This window comes from Eschrichtius robustus, chromosome 2 (genome assembly GCF_028021215.1).
Source record: "Eschrichtius robustus isolate mEscRob2 chromosome 2, mEscRob2.pri, whole genome shotgun sequence".
Lineage (NCBI taxonomy): Eukaryota > Metazoa > Chordata > Mammalia > Artiodactyla > Eschrichtiidae > Eschrichtius > Eschrichtius robustus.
The window spans coordinates 137,233,035-137,249,138 of NC_090825.1; the positions used below are offsets into that span (position 1 = coordinate 137,233,035).

The window sequence follows — 16,104 nt, forward strand, 5'->3', positions numbered from 1 at the left end:
AATAGAATGAAAACAAATGAGAGGTAGGCAGTAGATGACAATGTGGAATGGTGACGATCACCATCCTCCTCTTCCTCCTCCTCCAGTTTGGCGGGCAATGTGAATGACAATTTGCCAATTAAGAAATGTAAACACATGAGGATTCAGAAACTAAACTCTAAATTTTAGCCCCCAATGGGCTTTCTTTGGAGTTCATTTAAGTCAAGAGCATTGTCAAGAAACAATCTCAATTATTGCCTCTTATCTATCACTATAACAACACTGGGCCTGCTGAGATAATACTTATTTCTAAAATATAAATAACAATAAAGGAACAAGGACTTGATGCAAACATAACATTCTCAGACACAAATGAACGATCTAGGGCAGAAAATATAGGTTCCTGAATTCTGAGCCAACCTATGGAAGGACTGTATAATTCTCCACCTATTCCACCAACCAAAAGAAACACAACAAGAAAACTAAGAAATGCCCGAGTATATAATGACACTCTATACTCTCAATACAAATGGAAAGAAGTCTCAAAATACGACCCACTTGGTTTCTTTCTGTAGCACAACAATAATGTATGAGTGGAACACTGAAGCTTAGGTTCATCATAACTACATTTAAAAAAAACAAACCCAGGAAAACCCCATTAGGGTCTCATGAAAACATTTAACGTATCCCCACGTCTCAGGATACAAGTCTATAGGTTATCTGCAAAAACGCCATACATTAATTTAAAGGGAACAGCTAAACAAATTGGCTCCAACAGAAATACAAATAAATGGATTAAAAACTGGCTATCTAACCGTATACAGAGAGAAATCGTAATTGGTAGTCCGTCTAGTTGGGGAGAGGTTTCCAGTTGGGTCCCACAAGGATCGATATTGGGTCCCATTTTGTTTAATATCTTTATAAAAAATCTGGAAGACAAAGTAGAGAATGTGCTAATTAAGTCGACTGATGCCACTAGATTAGAATTGGTGGTTAAAGTAAATTGGCTATAGATAAATGCTACTGGTCTCTAGAAAGACCGATGCGAACAGAGACTAGAACTTCTAAATAGTTATTTTTAATGTATCACTTATAAAATCTAGTTTCAAGCACTAGAAATAAATAAATTTAAAAGATCTTAGTGCTTTGCATAACCAAAAATTTAGGTACAATGGATGAAGACAACACAGAGACTCCAACACCCATGAATGCAGAATAAAGGATGCCCCCCCAGTAGATCTTTTCGGTGCAGCTTTATTGGGAAAACTGGTGCTTGTGGGTCTCTCGATGCAGTAAGGATATTGGAGGCATTTCAGATATGCAAGAATCAAGGTGGTGAAAAGACAGAAGTAACTAAAGTCTCAAATATATATACACCTAGTTATTGGCAGAAAAATAAACAAGAAAACAACATAAAGCTTAAAAGAAAAAAAAGGAGAGCTGAAAACTTGAAGGCATGAACAAGAAAAGTGGGAAAATTGATCAAGAGAAAATCCTATAAGGAAACACACACACACACACACACACACACACACACCCCCACACACACACAAAATAGAAGAATGCAAGGTATAATAGGAGAGCTTTCCTAACACTAGAAAAAGAGACTGTAGTTTTTTAGGTACTCCTGAAAACACTTAGGAAAAATATTCAGTAGAACTCTTACTGGTTTGAGGTTTATTTTTTAAAATCTTAGTAGTTAACAATTTAATTTGTCGCATGGAGACAACTGTGAAGACAACAAGGCTTGTCAGCTATGGACTCGTGTGTAGACAGACGGGTATTTTTAGGTGATGTGAACTGAATATATAGACTAATCTGGAATCAGCTTTTAAGTTTTATATTCTTTTTTCACTTGCTTGCACAGAGGAATGTACATTGGATAACGACTAGAAAACCTAGATCATCTCAGAAATCTTGTTAACTTTGCTCTGCAACCTAGGATAGTTCACTTTCCTTCAGAGCCTTAGTTTCTCCATCAGTTAAACGCCAGACTAAGAATTGTTTTAAGAGCTGCAGATAACTCTTGTTAAAATAAGAACTTACAGGAAACTTCATACAGGGAAGAGATTAGAAAAATGTGGAAGCATGCCTTTGAGCGACAGTGGGCTCCCACCTGGCTAGGCTTCCCATTTTCACCTCCCCCTGCCCTCAGCACAGAGAACAGTTTAAAAATCGCTTTAGACCATATGACATGCTGCTTCTGTCTCTAGGAAACCATCAATGGAACCAGAAAAAGTCAATCCCTCTCCTAGTGACTGATTGTTCCGGAGCATCCAACAATACTTAGTTGATTATATGTGCCTGATCTTTAAAAAAAAAAAAAACAAAAAACTAGAATTACGTTAAAAAGAAGGAACATTCTTGATAAGAAATAGAGTGACATTATTCATGATGCCGACACAAAAGAAAGCATTGTGCAATCAGAGCCCTCTGTGGGTCTCCTCTAACCCTTCATGCTGCGTTAAAAAAAAAAAAAAAAAAAAAGGGAGCCTGGAATGTTAGATGGCTACCTTTAAAAAATCTAATCAACATGGCTGTAAGCATTCTAGCCTAAGAAATAATTGATAAAGTTTGTAGTTGGCTTGCTATCGATTTTACAGCTAATACCTGTTGAAAAATGATTTCGTTGCTTTGACTTTAAAACTTCCAAAGTGAAACATTCCTCTGTAGGTAATACTTTTTTAGGGATAGGACTGCATCCTACATACTAGAGCATGTAAAACGCACAAGCAAGTATCACCAATAGGTCTGGAGACAGTAAATTTTATTTTGAAAGGTAATAATGTTTACCATTTATGATATTTTGTTAATATTTATCACTTACCTAGTGCTTATCATATACTGGGGACTATGCTATCCTCTACACTTTATCATAACTTCATAACTTATGAGAGGAATTAACTCCATTTTACAGATGAGGAAACTAAAGGGTCAGAGAGGCTTTTTTTCCCCCTATTATCACACAACTACTAAATGGAGGGTAAATATCAAACCTGACTGACTCTAAAATATCTTTTCAGAACTACTGTGCTAAATGATAACTCCTGATACCATGATGTTAGGCACACTGATCAAAGAAAGAAGAGACTCCACTTGTGCTAAAGAGTTTTAAGAATAGAACACGGATCTTATATTTTTCTCAAGTTTGAAACCAGAGGATTGGACTAGCGTAGAGTTTTTTTATCCTCAGCAGTACTGACGTTTTGGGCTGGATAATTGTTATGGGGAGGCTGTCCAATGCACTGTAGGATGTTTACCAGCACGGCTGGCGTCTACCCACTAGATACCAGTGGCAATCCCCTCCTCCTGGTCTTGATAATCCAAAACATCTACAGACATTGTCAATGATCCTCTGACAGGGGCGGGGGGGCGTGGTGGCAAAATGGCCTGTGATTTGAGAACCACTGTACTAGAATAATTCTGGAATCTTTTTTGTTCTCTCATTCTGTGCTCTGAACTGTGGATCCAACTTCAGCCAAGAGGATGGGTTTTGCATCACTATGGGGTACCTGCCCAGTGAACCATTCCCTACCTCCATCTCAGTACATTGAGTTTAAAACTACCTGAAGCTCTCCAGGTTCAGTCTGCTACAAAACTGCCACTCTCTGGTACTTAAATTTATTATGTAACTGCAAATTGGTATGAAAAAATAGGGTAGATGAAAGTGAAGAGAGATCAGATGTTAAGCCAGCTTTGCTTTAGGCAATTTATCGAGACTCATTTCAAACTGCTGTCCTAGGAGATCGTTTTATCTATTCATTTTCTTTACTAAAGGTACTCTATCAGGAAAATTGTAAAATGGGTTTAAAAAGCATTCTCTATTTGACAGCCTGAGAGAGTCATAATGCTACCTTGGAATCTATTAACAGATTCCAATGAGTGAAACCTGGAGCACTGAAAAGAGATTGACAACTTCCTAGACCCTGTGGTTCACTGGCTTATAAGGGCCATATTTAAAGTTTGCATCATTATGAATATCATCTCCTGGGAAAGGAGTACCTTTGATTAGAGAATAGTCCAAAATCAAATATCAGACCTATGGATATATGGAAAATATCAGTGAGTCAGAAGCTTTCATTGGGTTTGCTCCACATAAAACTCAATGGCAGAGATTATTTATGGTATGCTACCCTTGGAATTAAATTGAAGTTAGAAATATTAAAATGTAAATTCAATAATTATTGGATGGTTAACAATCCCAGATAGCTTAAAAGTATTACTATTTTCTTAGTTCCATCACTATGAACTATTTACCATATCCAACATTATGCACTACTTTATAAACACTATTTATGGCAGATATTAAAATAAGTCCTTGTTTTTTTTTGTCTATTTTGAAGTGCCTAAATTTGCACTATGGGAAAAAACATATGTAAATATTCTGTTCAGTGCAGAAAGTTATATAACAGGAAGCCAGGTGAAGTCACATTTTGGAAGTAAAGATGGCTAGATCTATTGGAACTATTGTCGAAAGCCTCAAAACTGAGATTCTAAATCTTGAATGCAAATAAGAATAATATTTGGAGAATTAAAAAAAATTATGATGCCCAGGCATACCCCAGGACAATCAAATCAGAATTTCTGGGGATGAAACCCAGGCTTCAGTATTTTTTAATGCTTTCCTAGTTATTTAATTGAGCACCCAAAGTTGAGAACCACTGCCTTCAAGAATAAATTGGATTTACAACTGTGTAGGAATTTTTCTTTGGCTATGCCTGACTTAAGCAACATGGTAGCCTCCTGTACTCAAATGCTTCAAGGATTTTAAGTAGTACTTGTGCAAGGCATTAAGTAATTATCTGTCACTTAAAAAGAAAGTTATTCTTTTTTTCCCTTCCACTTCTTTTTCTATCCATCTGATGACTTCAAGAACAAAGTCTCAGTCTGTTGCTGGTGGGTCTTTAGCACATGTCTGTACATGCTTATTTCCTTTTTTAAATCAATGAGAATGCAGAGCTCAGGCCTAGAGCCTTTATCTAGTATAACCTAGAAATTAATAACATAGTTTCTTTTTTATTTATACTTAAGATTATCTTCCAGCAAGTAATACTGATTTAAGTGATATGAAATTTCCTTTTTTAAAATAAATTTAAATAAAGTGAGTAAATTTAAATAAACATAAAGTAAATAATAGTACATATTATACTCATATATGGAAAAAGTCACGAAGGTGGTTCTCAAATGACTATGGTTTGGGCCACCCTAGTGTTAAGGTAAAGGGCATCTAAATGTTGTACCATAAATTGGGGCCCTAATTGTGCCTCCATCACTAATTATCTCTTCCCTGGGCTTTGGTTTTCTCATTTGTTAACAAGGCCATGAACCCACAGTGCAGGCATTCTTCTATGAGTTTAAGAAGCAAGGAGGGCTTGCCCTTTGAACTTACCTTGTTGACATCCAGACGCATCTTCTCATTGTTGGCACTGGCGGCCTTTTCAGCTGCTTTCTTTTGGCGTTGAGGTCCTCTCCCAAAAAAGATGTAGTTGACCAAAGCATATTCCAGAAGGGCCATGAAAACAAAGACAAAGCACCCCATCAGGTACATGTCAATGGCCTTCACATAAGGGATTTTAGGGAGAGTTTCCCGGAGGTGGGTATTGATAGTGGTCATCGTTAGCACAGTTGTAATGCCTGTAAAAAATGAGACAGTTAGAGTAATAATGTTTGTATTTCCCTTCTGCTTTCATCATAGCTGGAAAGGTTAACTGTATTCTCTTACTTGTTTATAGATACTGCAAAACATATAGCAGGCACTTATTATATAGCAGCCCTGTGATAGGCCCTGGCGATATGCATAAATCATTAATTTATAGTAAACATTAATCATTTGGGGGGCATTTCCTTTAATTACATTTTTATATTTATAGTTACGTATCTAGTGGGGGGCTAGAGATGTGAATTAAATGCTATGATAGACATGTGTGTAAGGTGAAAGTTGAGAATATGGAGAAGATCCTAGTTTAGCCCACGATGTGGCAGGGAAGAGATCAGGAAATATGGACTTCGGAGCTGAGTCCTGAAGAATGAGTGGGAGTTACCCAGGCAAACAAAACCTGGAAGTCAAAAGTGATAGTAGACCTAAGGGCATTGGTGGTGGAGAGAGTTTTTTCATTTATTTATTTTTTAATAAATTTATTTATTTATTATTTTTTGCTGTGTTCGGTCTTTGTTGCTGTGCACGGGCTTTCTCTAGCTGTGGCGAGCAGGTGCTACTCTGTTGCCGTGTGCGGGCTTCTCATTGTGGTGGCTTCTCTTGTTGTGGAGCACGGGCTCTAGGCACACGGGCTTCAGTAGTTGTGCCTTGCGGGCTCTGGAGCGCAGGCTCAGTAATTGTGGCGCACGGGCTTGTGGGATCTTCCCGGACCAGGGCTCGAACCCGTGTCCCCTGAATTGGCAGGCGGATTCTTAACCACTGCGCCACCAGGGAAGCCCAAGAGAGTTTTTTTAAAGGGGTGCTTTGTGGGGGTGAAAGTACACAGCCCATCAAAAGAATCTCAAGAAACTCAATGTGGGTACGTTATAGGATATGATGGGAAGAATGATGAGGAAAGTGGAGATTAAGGGCTGCATAATGGAGAGTTACATACACAGAGCCTAATGCAGAACTTGAACTTAAAATTGAAGGCAATGTGAGGCCACTGACCAGCTTCCAGTAAGGAGGTATCAGGGACAAACTGTGTTTAGGACGATCATGAGGGTAAGCATTCAAGACAGGAAGCAGAATACCAGCTGAGAGTTTTTCAGAATAAGTAAGTGATGAAGGGGAAATAAATTAAAATCACTGTAAAAGTACTGAAATCAATGAATGCATTAAACAGATGATATGAACAATGATTGCAAAAAATATGGAAACTAGAGGTGGAGAGTAACAGAGAAGCAGCTGTCTAGCCTTCGTGTTTCTGGGTTGGGAATGTAGGCACATAATGCACAGATAAATAATATAGAAGTATTACAAGACTCTATGGGAAATGCCACACTATGTCATGTTATTACTATTAGTCCAGCTGGGGGAACATCTCCGACAGTGGGGAGTAGTTTCCCCAAAGCTGTAATTGGAGGGATAGACAGAGATATGCTGGGTAAAAGCACTGGGAGTCCAGTGTCCTGAGTTTGATAAGGTCCAGCTTTGTAGGAAAAGAGTGATGTGAAAACAGAGCTCCGAGGTCAAGATCACACAGATGGGAAGTTGCAGAGTTAAAATTTGAACTGGGATCTCTCTGACTCAGAAACCTGTGTCCTTAAACACTACCCAATAACACAGACCAAAAGTTAATTTTCAATTCTATTTTTTAGGAACATATGTTTTCTGATTTAATTTTTTCTCTCTAATAAGATCATAATTTTTGCCTTGTTTTTCTATATGCTCATGAAACAGATACAGAAAAAATAAATTTGAGCATCCAATTCTGAGCATGGCCAAAAAACTATGGTTATACTTTAGATCTAGGTATTTTATAGTTCTCACATCTTTTCTATATTAGTCATTTTGATGCATTTTCCAATTTTACTTTTCTCTTCATTATTTCATCTAGAGCTTATCTTGGATGACATGAATATTACATGTATATTATAAAACTGACAACACTGATTTTACTATTTTACTATTTATCTAAATCTCATGTTGAGGTGTTTCTGACCTAGTAATAAACTGCTCACATAAAAGACATTTGAAAATTTTCTTTCAAAAAGTAAATAACTTATGTATTATTCCTGTAATAGGCATCAAATTGATAACAGATTTTCATTTTGGAATAACAGGATATTTACAAATTCCATTCATTACTTTATTCAGCAGCTATTTACTGGACACCATTCACTGTGTGAGACACTACAGATATAATGGAAGCAAAATTAGATATGGACCTTCCTCCAAGGTATCTTCAGTACCATGAGGAAAAAGAACATCACAAACCAAATAAATATAAATTATAACTGTGGTTGGTCTCCAAGGTTGGTCTACAGTATTTTAAGAGAATATATCACAGGGGACTTGACTCAGTCCAGGAGGTAATTAATTCTCCTTCCATCCCTGAACCACCACAATCTAATCTCAACACAGCAGCCAAAGTTATCCCTTTGTATCTGAAATCATGTCACTTCTTCGCTCAGTGTTGCTCTAATTTCACTCAGAATAAAAGCAAAACTTTTATTATGGCCCCTGGACCATTTCATCATCTTTTAGTCCCCTCTCCCTGACATTATCTCTACTCCTGAACCCACTCTGCACCTGCCTTACAGGCCACCTTGCTCACTTGCTTGGCATGTTTCTACCTGAGGGCCTTTTCATCAAGCTGGAATATTCTCATCCAGACATTTATGTGACTCGATCTTCTTCAAGTCTTTGTCCATTGGCAATGAATGAAGTCTACCCTGATTATTCTAAACTGTACCCCTAGTATACCCACCCCCTTACCTTGCTTATTTCCACTCTACAGGTTTACCATATTATATAATTTGCATGTTAAATACAAAATAAATTTATTTTTTACCTTTTATTGCTAGAACATAACTTCCAGAAGGACACTGGCTTTATCTCCAGTGCCCAGTACGTTTGACACATAGTAGGTGTTCAAAAAAATTCTGTTGTATGAATAATGACTTTGCTAAGGAATTAATGATTTAATTGAGATATACTGGTGAAGCACTTAACTCAAAATTTAAAGGGATTAGTCAGAACTCAGAATAATAAAGGTTGTATAAAAGGTCATAAATTTACTATATCTGGAGTTAGCAACATAAAAATGTTCACGAAATACAATTTATTCTCTTCCTCTGGTGTTATGATGGAAAACATCATGCATAAGATAAGTGATGCCATGGATGATTTCCCAATATTCTTACTTTGTTGTCTCCTGCCCTCTGCCATGCTATCCCAAAATCTTAGTTAAGACTTCAGAATTCTTTCTGCTCATTGATTAGTTGCACATTTCATTTCTTTGTTTCTTGTTCAGAATAAAATAAAAAAATTTTAAAAAAAGATGGAAGAGAGCTCTTCCCAGGTAAGGAAACACAGATAAAAACTGAACAATTATCTAGCAATATTACATGAACTATGCTTCAATAAAAATATCAAGCTGATGGGACTAATTTCATTACCGACAGCTATATAGTTAACTAATTTTGACATGAAAGAGTTTTAATTTGTGTTTAACTGATTTAACGCTGAATCAGATCACCCAACGTCTCATAGCCAAATTCTTATAATGTGTGCAGTCCGGTCTCATCATGCATCGCACATTCGAGGGTAAGGAAAGTGCACACGTGCTCACGCGCACACACAGGCACACTCCACAAGCAGTCAGATTGACGCCTACCTAATGCCACTCTTGCAGCTGAAGCATCGTAATTAATCCAGAAGGAGACCCAGGAGAGGATAGTGATCAAGATAGATGGCATGTATGTTTGCAGGATAAAGTAACCAATGTTCCTCTTAAGCTTAAAGCTGAGGGACAACCTGGGATAGGAACCTAGAAAGACAATTTTAAAACATCATCGTTATCAATCAATATTTATAGGATACTTTTCTTTAAAGGCCCATAAACAGTTTGTATATCTTTCCTAAACTCAATTTTAGCTCCTGGTGAAGGGCACTTTCTTCGGCAAAAGTGGTCTGAGAAAACAGGGCTTTTAATTAGCAGGACTTACTCAGTGTTAAATATATTCCACACTCATCAGTAATTAAAAGAATTCCAGCTCTTCCCTGCTCAGCCTCCTACACTGAATCAAAGGTTCTCATTCTCTGCAACTGTGATGACAAGACAATTTGAGAGAGTCCCTTTGTTCCCCTTTTAATTGTTTCTCATCAAGTCCATCCCGTACATTTTTGTATATAAGAATAAGGCTGCACACTCTGATTATAGGGAAAGAAATCTCTTCACAAGCCCCAGGATGCATTTTAAGGTGAGGATCAGTGGCGAGGCTGCAGTTAGTGCAGCAAATCCCTGAAATTTTGTGAAGGTTTCCATGTGTAGGCAGTATTTTTTCTAATTTCATTGCTTCCATCAAAGTGTTAAAAGGATTCCTGACCCACCAAGAGGTGGAGAGTCACTTTTCCTGAGCAATGTTTGTGGGAGATATAACTAAGGATCAGATTCTTGAAGCTGGGTCTTTTGATGGTGGGGACCTGGGGAATTACATTTTAAATGAGATATGTAACAGAATACAGTCTTATAACCTAAAAGAGTCACATTGATAAACAGTGTGTGTGTGTGTGTGTGTGTGTGTGTGTGTGTGTGTGTGTGTGTGTGTGCAGGGGGGATATTCTTACTAACTGAAAGCCTTGTCTAGCCCTCTTGGGCTGAAGCAAGTATATAAATATTAAAGTAAAAATATTTTAAGTAGAAACTCATTTCCATAGTGTCTCAGGGGTTCAAAGAACCTCAAACCTAGGAAAAGTTTCTGTTGTTTTTTTTGCAAAGCTGGAGGCTATTTTGTATTCTTGCTTGAAGTAGTTTTTAGGGACAGGAAGTGCCTGAGTCCTTAGCAGACAATTCAGAATCTACAGTTACTGTATTAGCTATTTCTGTGCTTGGGGAATTCATTTCAATAAGAAAAATATAAAGAGGGATATTCCTGTGGACTTATTATTTTTCTTTTAATGAGCATGCAGCAAATTACTGCATTCCTGGGCTTTTTTGTTAAAAATCTGTGCTGATGAAAACAAGCCTGACCTCAATACTGGAAGAGTAAGAATGGTAAAGGTATCAGGGTAATCTCAACGTCTGGAAAAGCTTTTAGCTCCAAAACAGTAGGTAAGGCTACGTAAAGAAAGTCCTACCCTTTGAGAAAAATGTGAAGTCCTCCCACCCTACTGCGTTTAGAGAATTTCACTGTGGTCAGACTTGAGTGAACTATGACCTGGCTGTCCTCAGTATGTTGCAAAGAATTATGATAGTACATGAGAGACATTTGCTTTGCTGGGGGTGCCTTCTTGAAAGTAAATGGATGGGTTCCAAATGGGCTTGTTGGGGAACTGAGCATTTTCAGCAGATCTAAGTCTTCCAGAGTCCCCATCCTTCCCTGGGACCCGATCCTGATATAAGTGAACCCTTTTGGCAAAATATAATAAAGCCCCTTTTCTCTTAACTATTTCCCCTGATACAAACCTGTGGAAAAAACAACCTTCTTGGTGATAAGTTTATAATCTACAATAGAGAACTGTGGAAGTTCAATCTTGGTTACTCCTGTTACTGCGTTATCATCCCCACGCCAGTAAAACTCAATGTCATCAGTTGTATATCCATCTGTAAAAGGAAACACACAAACACATATACAGATACACAAAACAAAAGACAAACAAAATAGAAAAAAATAACTGTTTAGGAAATGAACTGTATAAACGATAATAGCTACAGCTAAAGGTTATTATGTGTTAGGTATCACGCCAAGCACCTTAAGTATATTACTATCTTTAATCCTCACAATAATCCCATTGGGGAAGTATAATTAGGCCCACATGAGGCAACAAAGGCTTAGAGAAATTAACAGCTTATATTAAGTCTTGTAACTAGGAAGTGGTATCGTTGGGACTCGAACCTAGGTTTATCTGATTATGAATCTCATTCTCTCAAACAGCATCACATTATCACATAACCCTGGATTGTACTCTAAGAGAAGACAAAAGAAGAGAAAAATTATTTAAGTTATCAGTACAGCATTAAATGGTACCAAACCCTCCCCCTGCCAATACAAAATATCTGAATTACAAAATATTTGGATTTCAAGTCGGAAGAGAAGTGATTATGAAGAAGTGAGTCATTAATTTTTTAACATTCATAGACATGATCTCCAAATCTGATTTTGCAGCATATCTAAATACCCAAAAAAATGTCCTAAAAATTCAAAACAACATAATTTCCAGCAGTTTTAAGGAGTAAGTACAAATGTAGAGTGTACACCGCAAATGCACAGTGCATTTACGGGGTCTGGCTCCATTCATCCAACAATTACTTATTGAGCACCTACTATGCTTGTCAGTGCAGTTGCTGGGGATAGGACTCTGCACAATAAAAACATGACCTCTGTTATAATGATCCTTTCAATCCATGGGGTAGAGTGGGACAAACACATGTATTCTAATTAGTAAGCACACATATAACTGCAGTGAATAAACACATTTTATATTGCAAACAATGCTGTACAGGGAAGCATGCAATGAAATCCAGTGAATACCAATATTTTACAAACTCATGCATCCCTCACAAATCCCCCCAAAAGCATTCGTTATATTTGTATATCACATTTATCTCTTCAAAGAACATTTGCACCCAGACAGCTGAATCTTTACGAGTCTAGGAGGTAGGCAGCACAGAGAGTCTCCCCCAATTTCAAAAGCAAAAAACAAATGAGAAAACTGCTTAAGTTTCTGTCTTTTGACATGTAACTAGTTAGCGTAACACTGAGGATTTGAACGTCAATTCTTTGATTCTTAGCTCTTGTGATTTCCAAAAAACCACATTTCTTCCAAAGAGAGAAAGTCAAATCTCCAAAAAAGTGGAAGAAAATTATTTTTCAAAGAACTACAATACCCTCAATTTGAGAATCTATATCAACCATAGCATAGCTCAGGTATTGTCTTAACTTTTCTAGAAATCTGAAGTCCTCTTTATTCAAAAGAGTAGCCATCTTTATCTGATAATAGATACAGAGTTTTTTTTGGAAGAGTTTTTGAGAACTTCAACTTGCGGTTCCCTAACAATAGGCTTTTGGATAATAGCTAATGATTTTCAAAAGGGTTATTTACTTGCAAACATCATAAATTGTAATAAAGATGGTGGAGTTTAAATAGATTATATACCACCAACATTTTTATTAGCATGATCTCATTTAGAGCTTTTGTTTTGTTAGAGAATGTCTTTCTTCATATAAAACTTAGATTTAAAAGTAAATTACTCTTGGCTTTAAAGGAAACCCCAGGTATTAAGTGAATGACACAGCAAGCTGATTCTCAGATAAGAGCTCTCACTCCTTATTAATCTACTCCATTAATATTCGCTACCTAAACCTAAGAACTCAGGTGTCTGTCCCAAAGGATAACTGCTCTTTTTCTAAGATGGCAACTTTCCTAATGTGGCCATGGGAACTCTCATAGTCCAGAACTTCAACTCAAATTGAATCCCATTTGTCATTGGTTATCAGTACACATCTCTCAGTTATGAAATCGTTTAGAGTCAATGACAACCCCACTTTTCATAAAACAGTTTAAAATAACAAAAGCGGGTCAACTTACTCCTAGAATCAAGCTAGATATTTAGAAATGTATTGTAAAATTGAATCTGTCTATAAACAAAAAAAGGTATGTATGAAACAAGGAGGCAACAGTTTTCAAGAACACAGCCATCTTCGAAAGAAGAGAATGAGAGAAAAGTCAACTCACTACTGCCAATAGAGGACTAAGTATAAACTAGTGAAGAGTGTGTTTCTGGTCCTCCAGCTTCCTTTCCTCAGTATTTAGCTTCTTTTGTTCATCACTACAAATCTTGTAACAGAAGCTCTCTGTAGGCAGAGGCATGGGAATATCAATGGCATTTCAATACAGCTGTAGAGGAGATGCCTAATGGGTATTTAATAGGTAGAAACATTATAATAAAGTACAGACTTTTGTCAAAAAGCCAGATATTTGACACAGTGCTTGCTAGACAATACCTGGCAGAGAATAGGTACTTGGGATAAATTATTGAATTAATACAACAATTACTTAATACACATGTGGATTTGGACAATGGTTGTTTATCCAGATGCTTGGCAATGCGAAGGTATTCATCATGTTAATATCTCTGTCTCTTCCTCCTAGCACAGTACCTGGCACATAGTTGGCATTAAATAAATACCTTCTGAGTGAATTCAAAAAAATTCACCCAATGATAATATAACCCTTGAGAATAATCCAAAAATCCTTCATTATATATTTTTCCTTATGTATTAGTTGGGCAAGTTACCTAACCTCTCTGTCCTCCATTTTCTCATCTGAAAATTGGGATAATAATAGTAATAGCTACTTCACAGTGCCGTTATGCCAGAAAAATAAGTTGTTCCTTGTAAAATACTTTAGAAAACTAACTGGTAGATAGTGCTCAAAAAGGTTAGCTAATACTTTCTTTTTAAATAAGAATTTTTTACCATTGCAAAAAAAAGAATAAAACACCTAGGAATAAACCTACCTAAGGAGGCAAAAGACCTGTATGCAGAAAACTATAAAACACTGATGAAAGAAATTAAAGATGTTACAAATAGATGGAGAGATATACTATGTTCTTGGACTGGAAGAATCAACATTGTGAAGATGACTCTACTACCCAAAGCAATCTACAGATTCAGTGCAATCCCTATCAAATTACCAATGGCATTTTTTACAGAACTGGAAAAAAAAATCTTAAAATTTGTATGGAGACACAAAAGACCCTGAATAGCCAAAGCAGTCTTGAGAAAGAAAAATGGAGCTGGAGGAATCAGGTGCCCAGACTTCAGACTATACTACAAAGCTACAGTCATCAAGACAGTATGGTACTGGCACAAAAACAGAAATATAGATCAATGGAACAGGATAGAAAGCCCAGAGACAAACCCACACACAAATGGTCACCTTATTTCTGATAAAGGAGGCAAGAATATACAATGGAGAAAAGATAGCCTCTTCAATAAGTGGTGCTGGGAAAACTGGACAGCTACATGTAAAAGAATGAAATTAGAACACTCCCTAACACCATACACAAAAATAAACTCAAAATGGATTAAAGACCTAAATGTAAGGCCAGACACTATCAAACTCTTAGAGGAAAACATAGGCAGAACACTCTATGACATAAATCACAGCAAGATCCTTTTTGATCCACCTCCTAGAGAAATGGAAATAAAAACAAAAATAAACAAATGGGACCTAATGAAACTTAAAAGCTTTTGCACAGCAAAGGAAACCATAAACAAGACCAAAAGACAACCCTCAGAATGGGAGAAAATATTTGCAAATAAAGCAACTGACAAAGGATTAATCTCGAAAATTTACAAGCAGCTCATGCAGCTCAATAGCAAAAAAACAAACAACCCAATCCAAAAATGGGCAGAAGACCTAAATAGACATTTCTCCAAAGAAGATAAACAGACTGCCAACAAACACATGAAAGAATGCTCAACATCATTAATCATTAGAGAAATGCAGATCAAAACTACAATGAGATATCATCTTACACCAGTCAGAATGGCCATCATCAAAAAACCTACAAACAATAAATGCTGGAGAGGGTGTGGAGAAAAGGGAACCCTCTTGCACTGTTGGTGCGAATGTAGATTGATACAGCCACTATGGAGAGTAGTATGGAGGTTCCTTAAAAAACTAAAAATAGAACTAGCATATGACCCAGCAATCCCACTACTGCGCCTATACCCTGAGAAAACCATAATTCAAAAAGACACATGTATACCAATGTTCATTGCAGCACTATTCACGATAGCCAGGACATGGAAACAACCTAAATGTCCATCAACAGATGAATGGATAAAGAAGATGTGGTACATATATATAATGGAATATTACTCAGCCATAAAAAAAATGAAATGGGGTCATTTGTAGAGATTGGATGGACCTAGAGTCTGTCATACAGAGTGAAGTAAGTCAGAAAGGGAAAAACAAATATAGTATCTTAATGCATATATGTGGAATCTAGAAAAATGGTACAGATGAACCTTATTTGCAGGGCAGGAATAGAAAGGCAGACATAGAGAACGGACACGTGGACACGGCGGGGTGGAAGGGGAGGGTGGGATGAATTGGTAGATTAGGTTTGACATAAATACACTACCGTGTGTTAAATAGATAGCTAGTGGGAACCTGCTGTACAGGGAGGTCAGCTGGGTGCTCTGTGATGGCCTAGTTGGGTGGGATGGGGGTGAGGGAGGGAGGTCCAAGAGGGAGGGGATACGTGTATGCATATGGCTGATTCACTTCGCTGTGCAGCAGAAACTAGCACAACATTGTAAAGCAATTATACTCCAATTTAAAAAAAAACACACTTGAAGGTTATTTTGATGTCTATGATTGTGGAATCTGACACAATGGAGCAGGATATTGTATATGCTCCTTGGCTACTGCTGGTTTTAAAAACCTCAGTCTTCTTGACTTCATTTTGG

At 37.1% G+C, this 16,104-nt stretch overlaps 1 protein-coding gene across 3 annotated transcripts in view; it reads right to left on the reverse strand.

The window, feature by feature from the left end:
• Window positions 1-16,104, reverse strand: part of GABRB2 (gamma-aminobutyric acid type A receptor subunit beta2) — a 283,498-nt gene that overhangs the window by 45,272 nt on the left and 222,122 nt on the right. For 2 of the 3 annotated variants that reach the window (XM_068534582.1, XM_068534583.1), the window contains exons 6-8: window positions 11,088-11,225; window positions 9,297-9,449; window positions 5,369-5,613 (exon numbers count right to left, since the gene is read on the reverse strand). In XM_068534582.1, the coding sequence (XP_068390683.1) occupies window positions 5,369-5,613; window positions 9,297-9,449; window positions 11,088-11,225 (536 nt within the window). Of the gene's footprint in view, window positions 1-794; window positions 909-5,368; window positions 5,614-9,296; window positions 9,450-11,087; window positions 11,226-16,104 lie in introns of all 3 variants that reach the window. The other variant, XM_068534581.1, reaches the window with a different exon arrangement.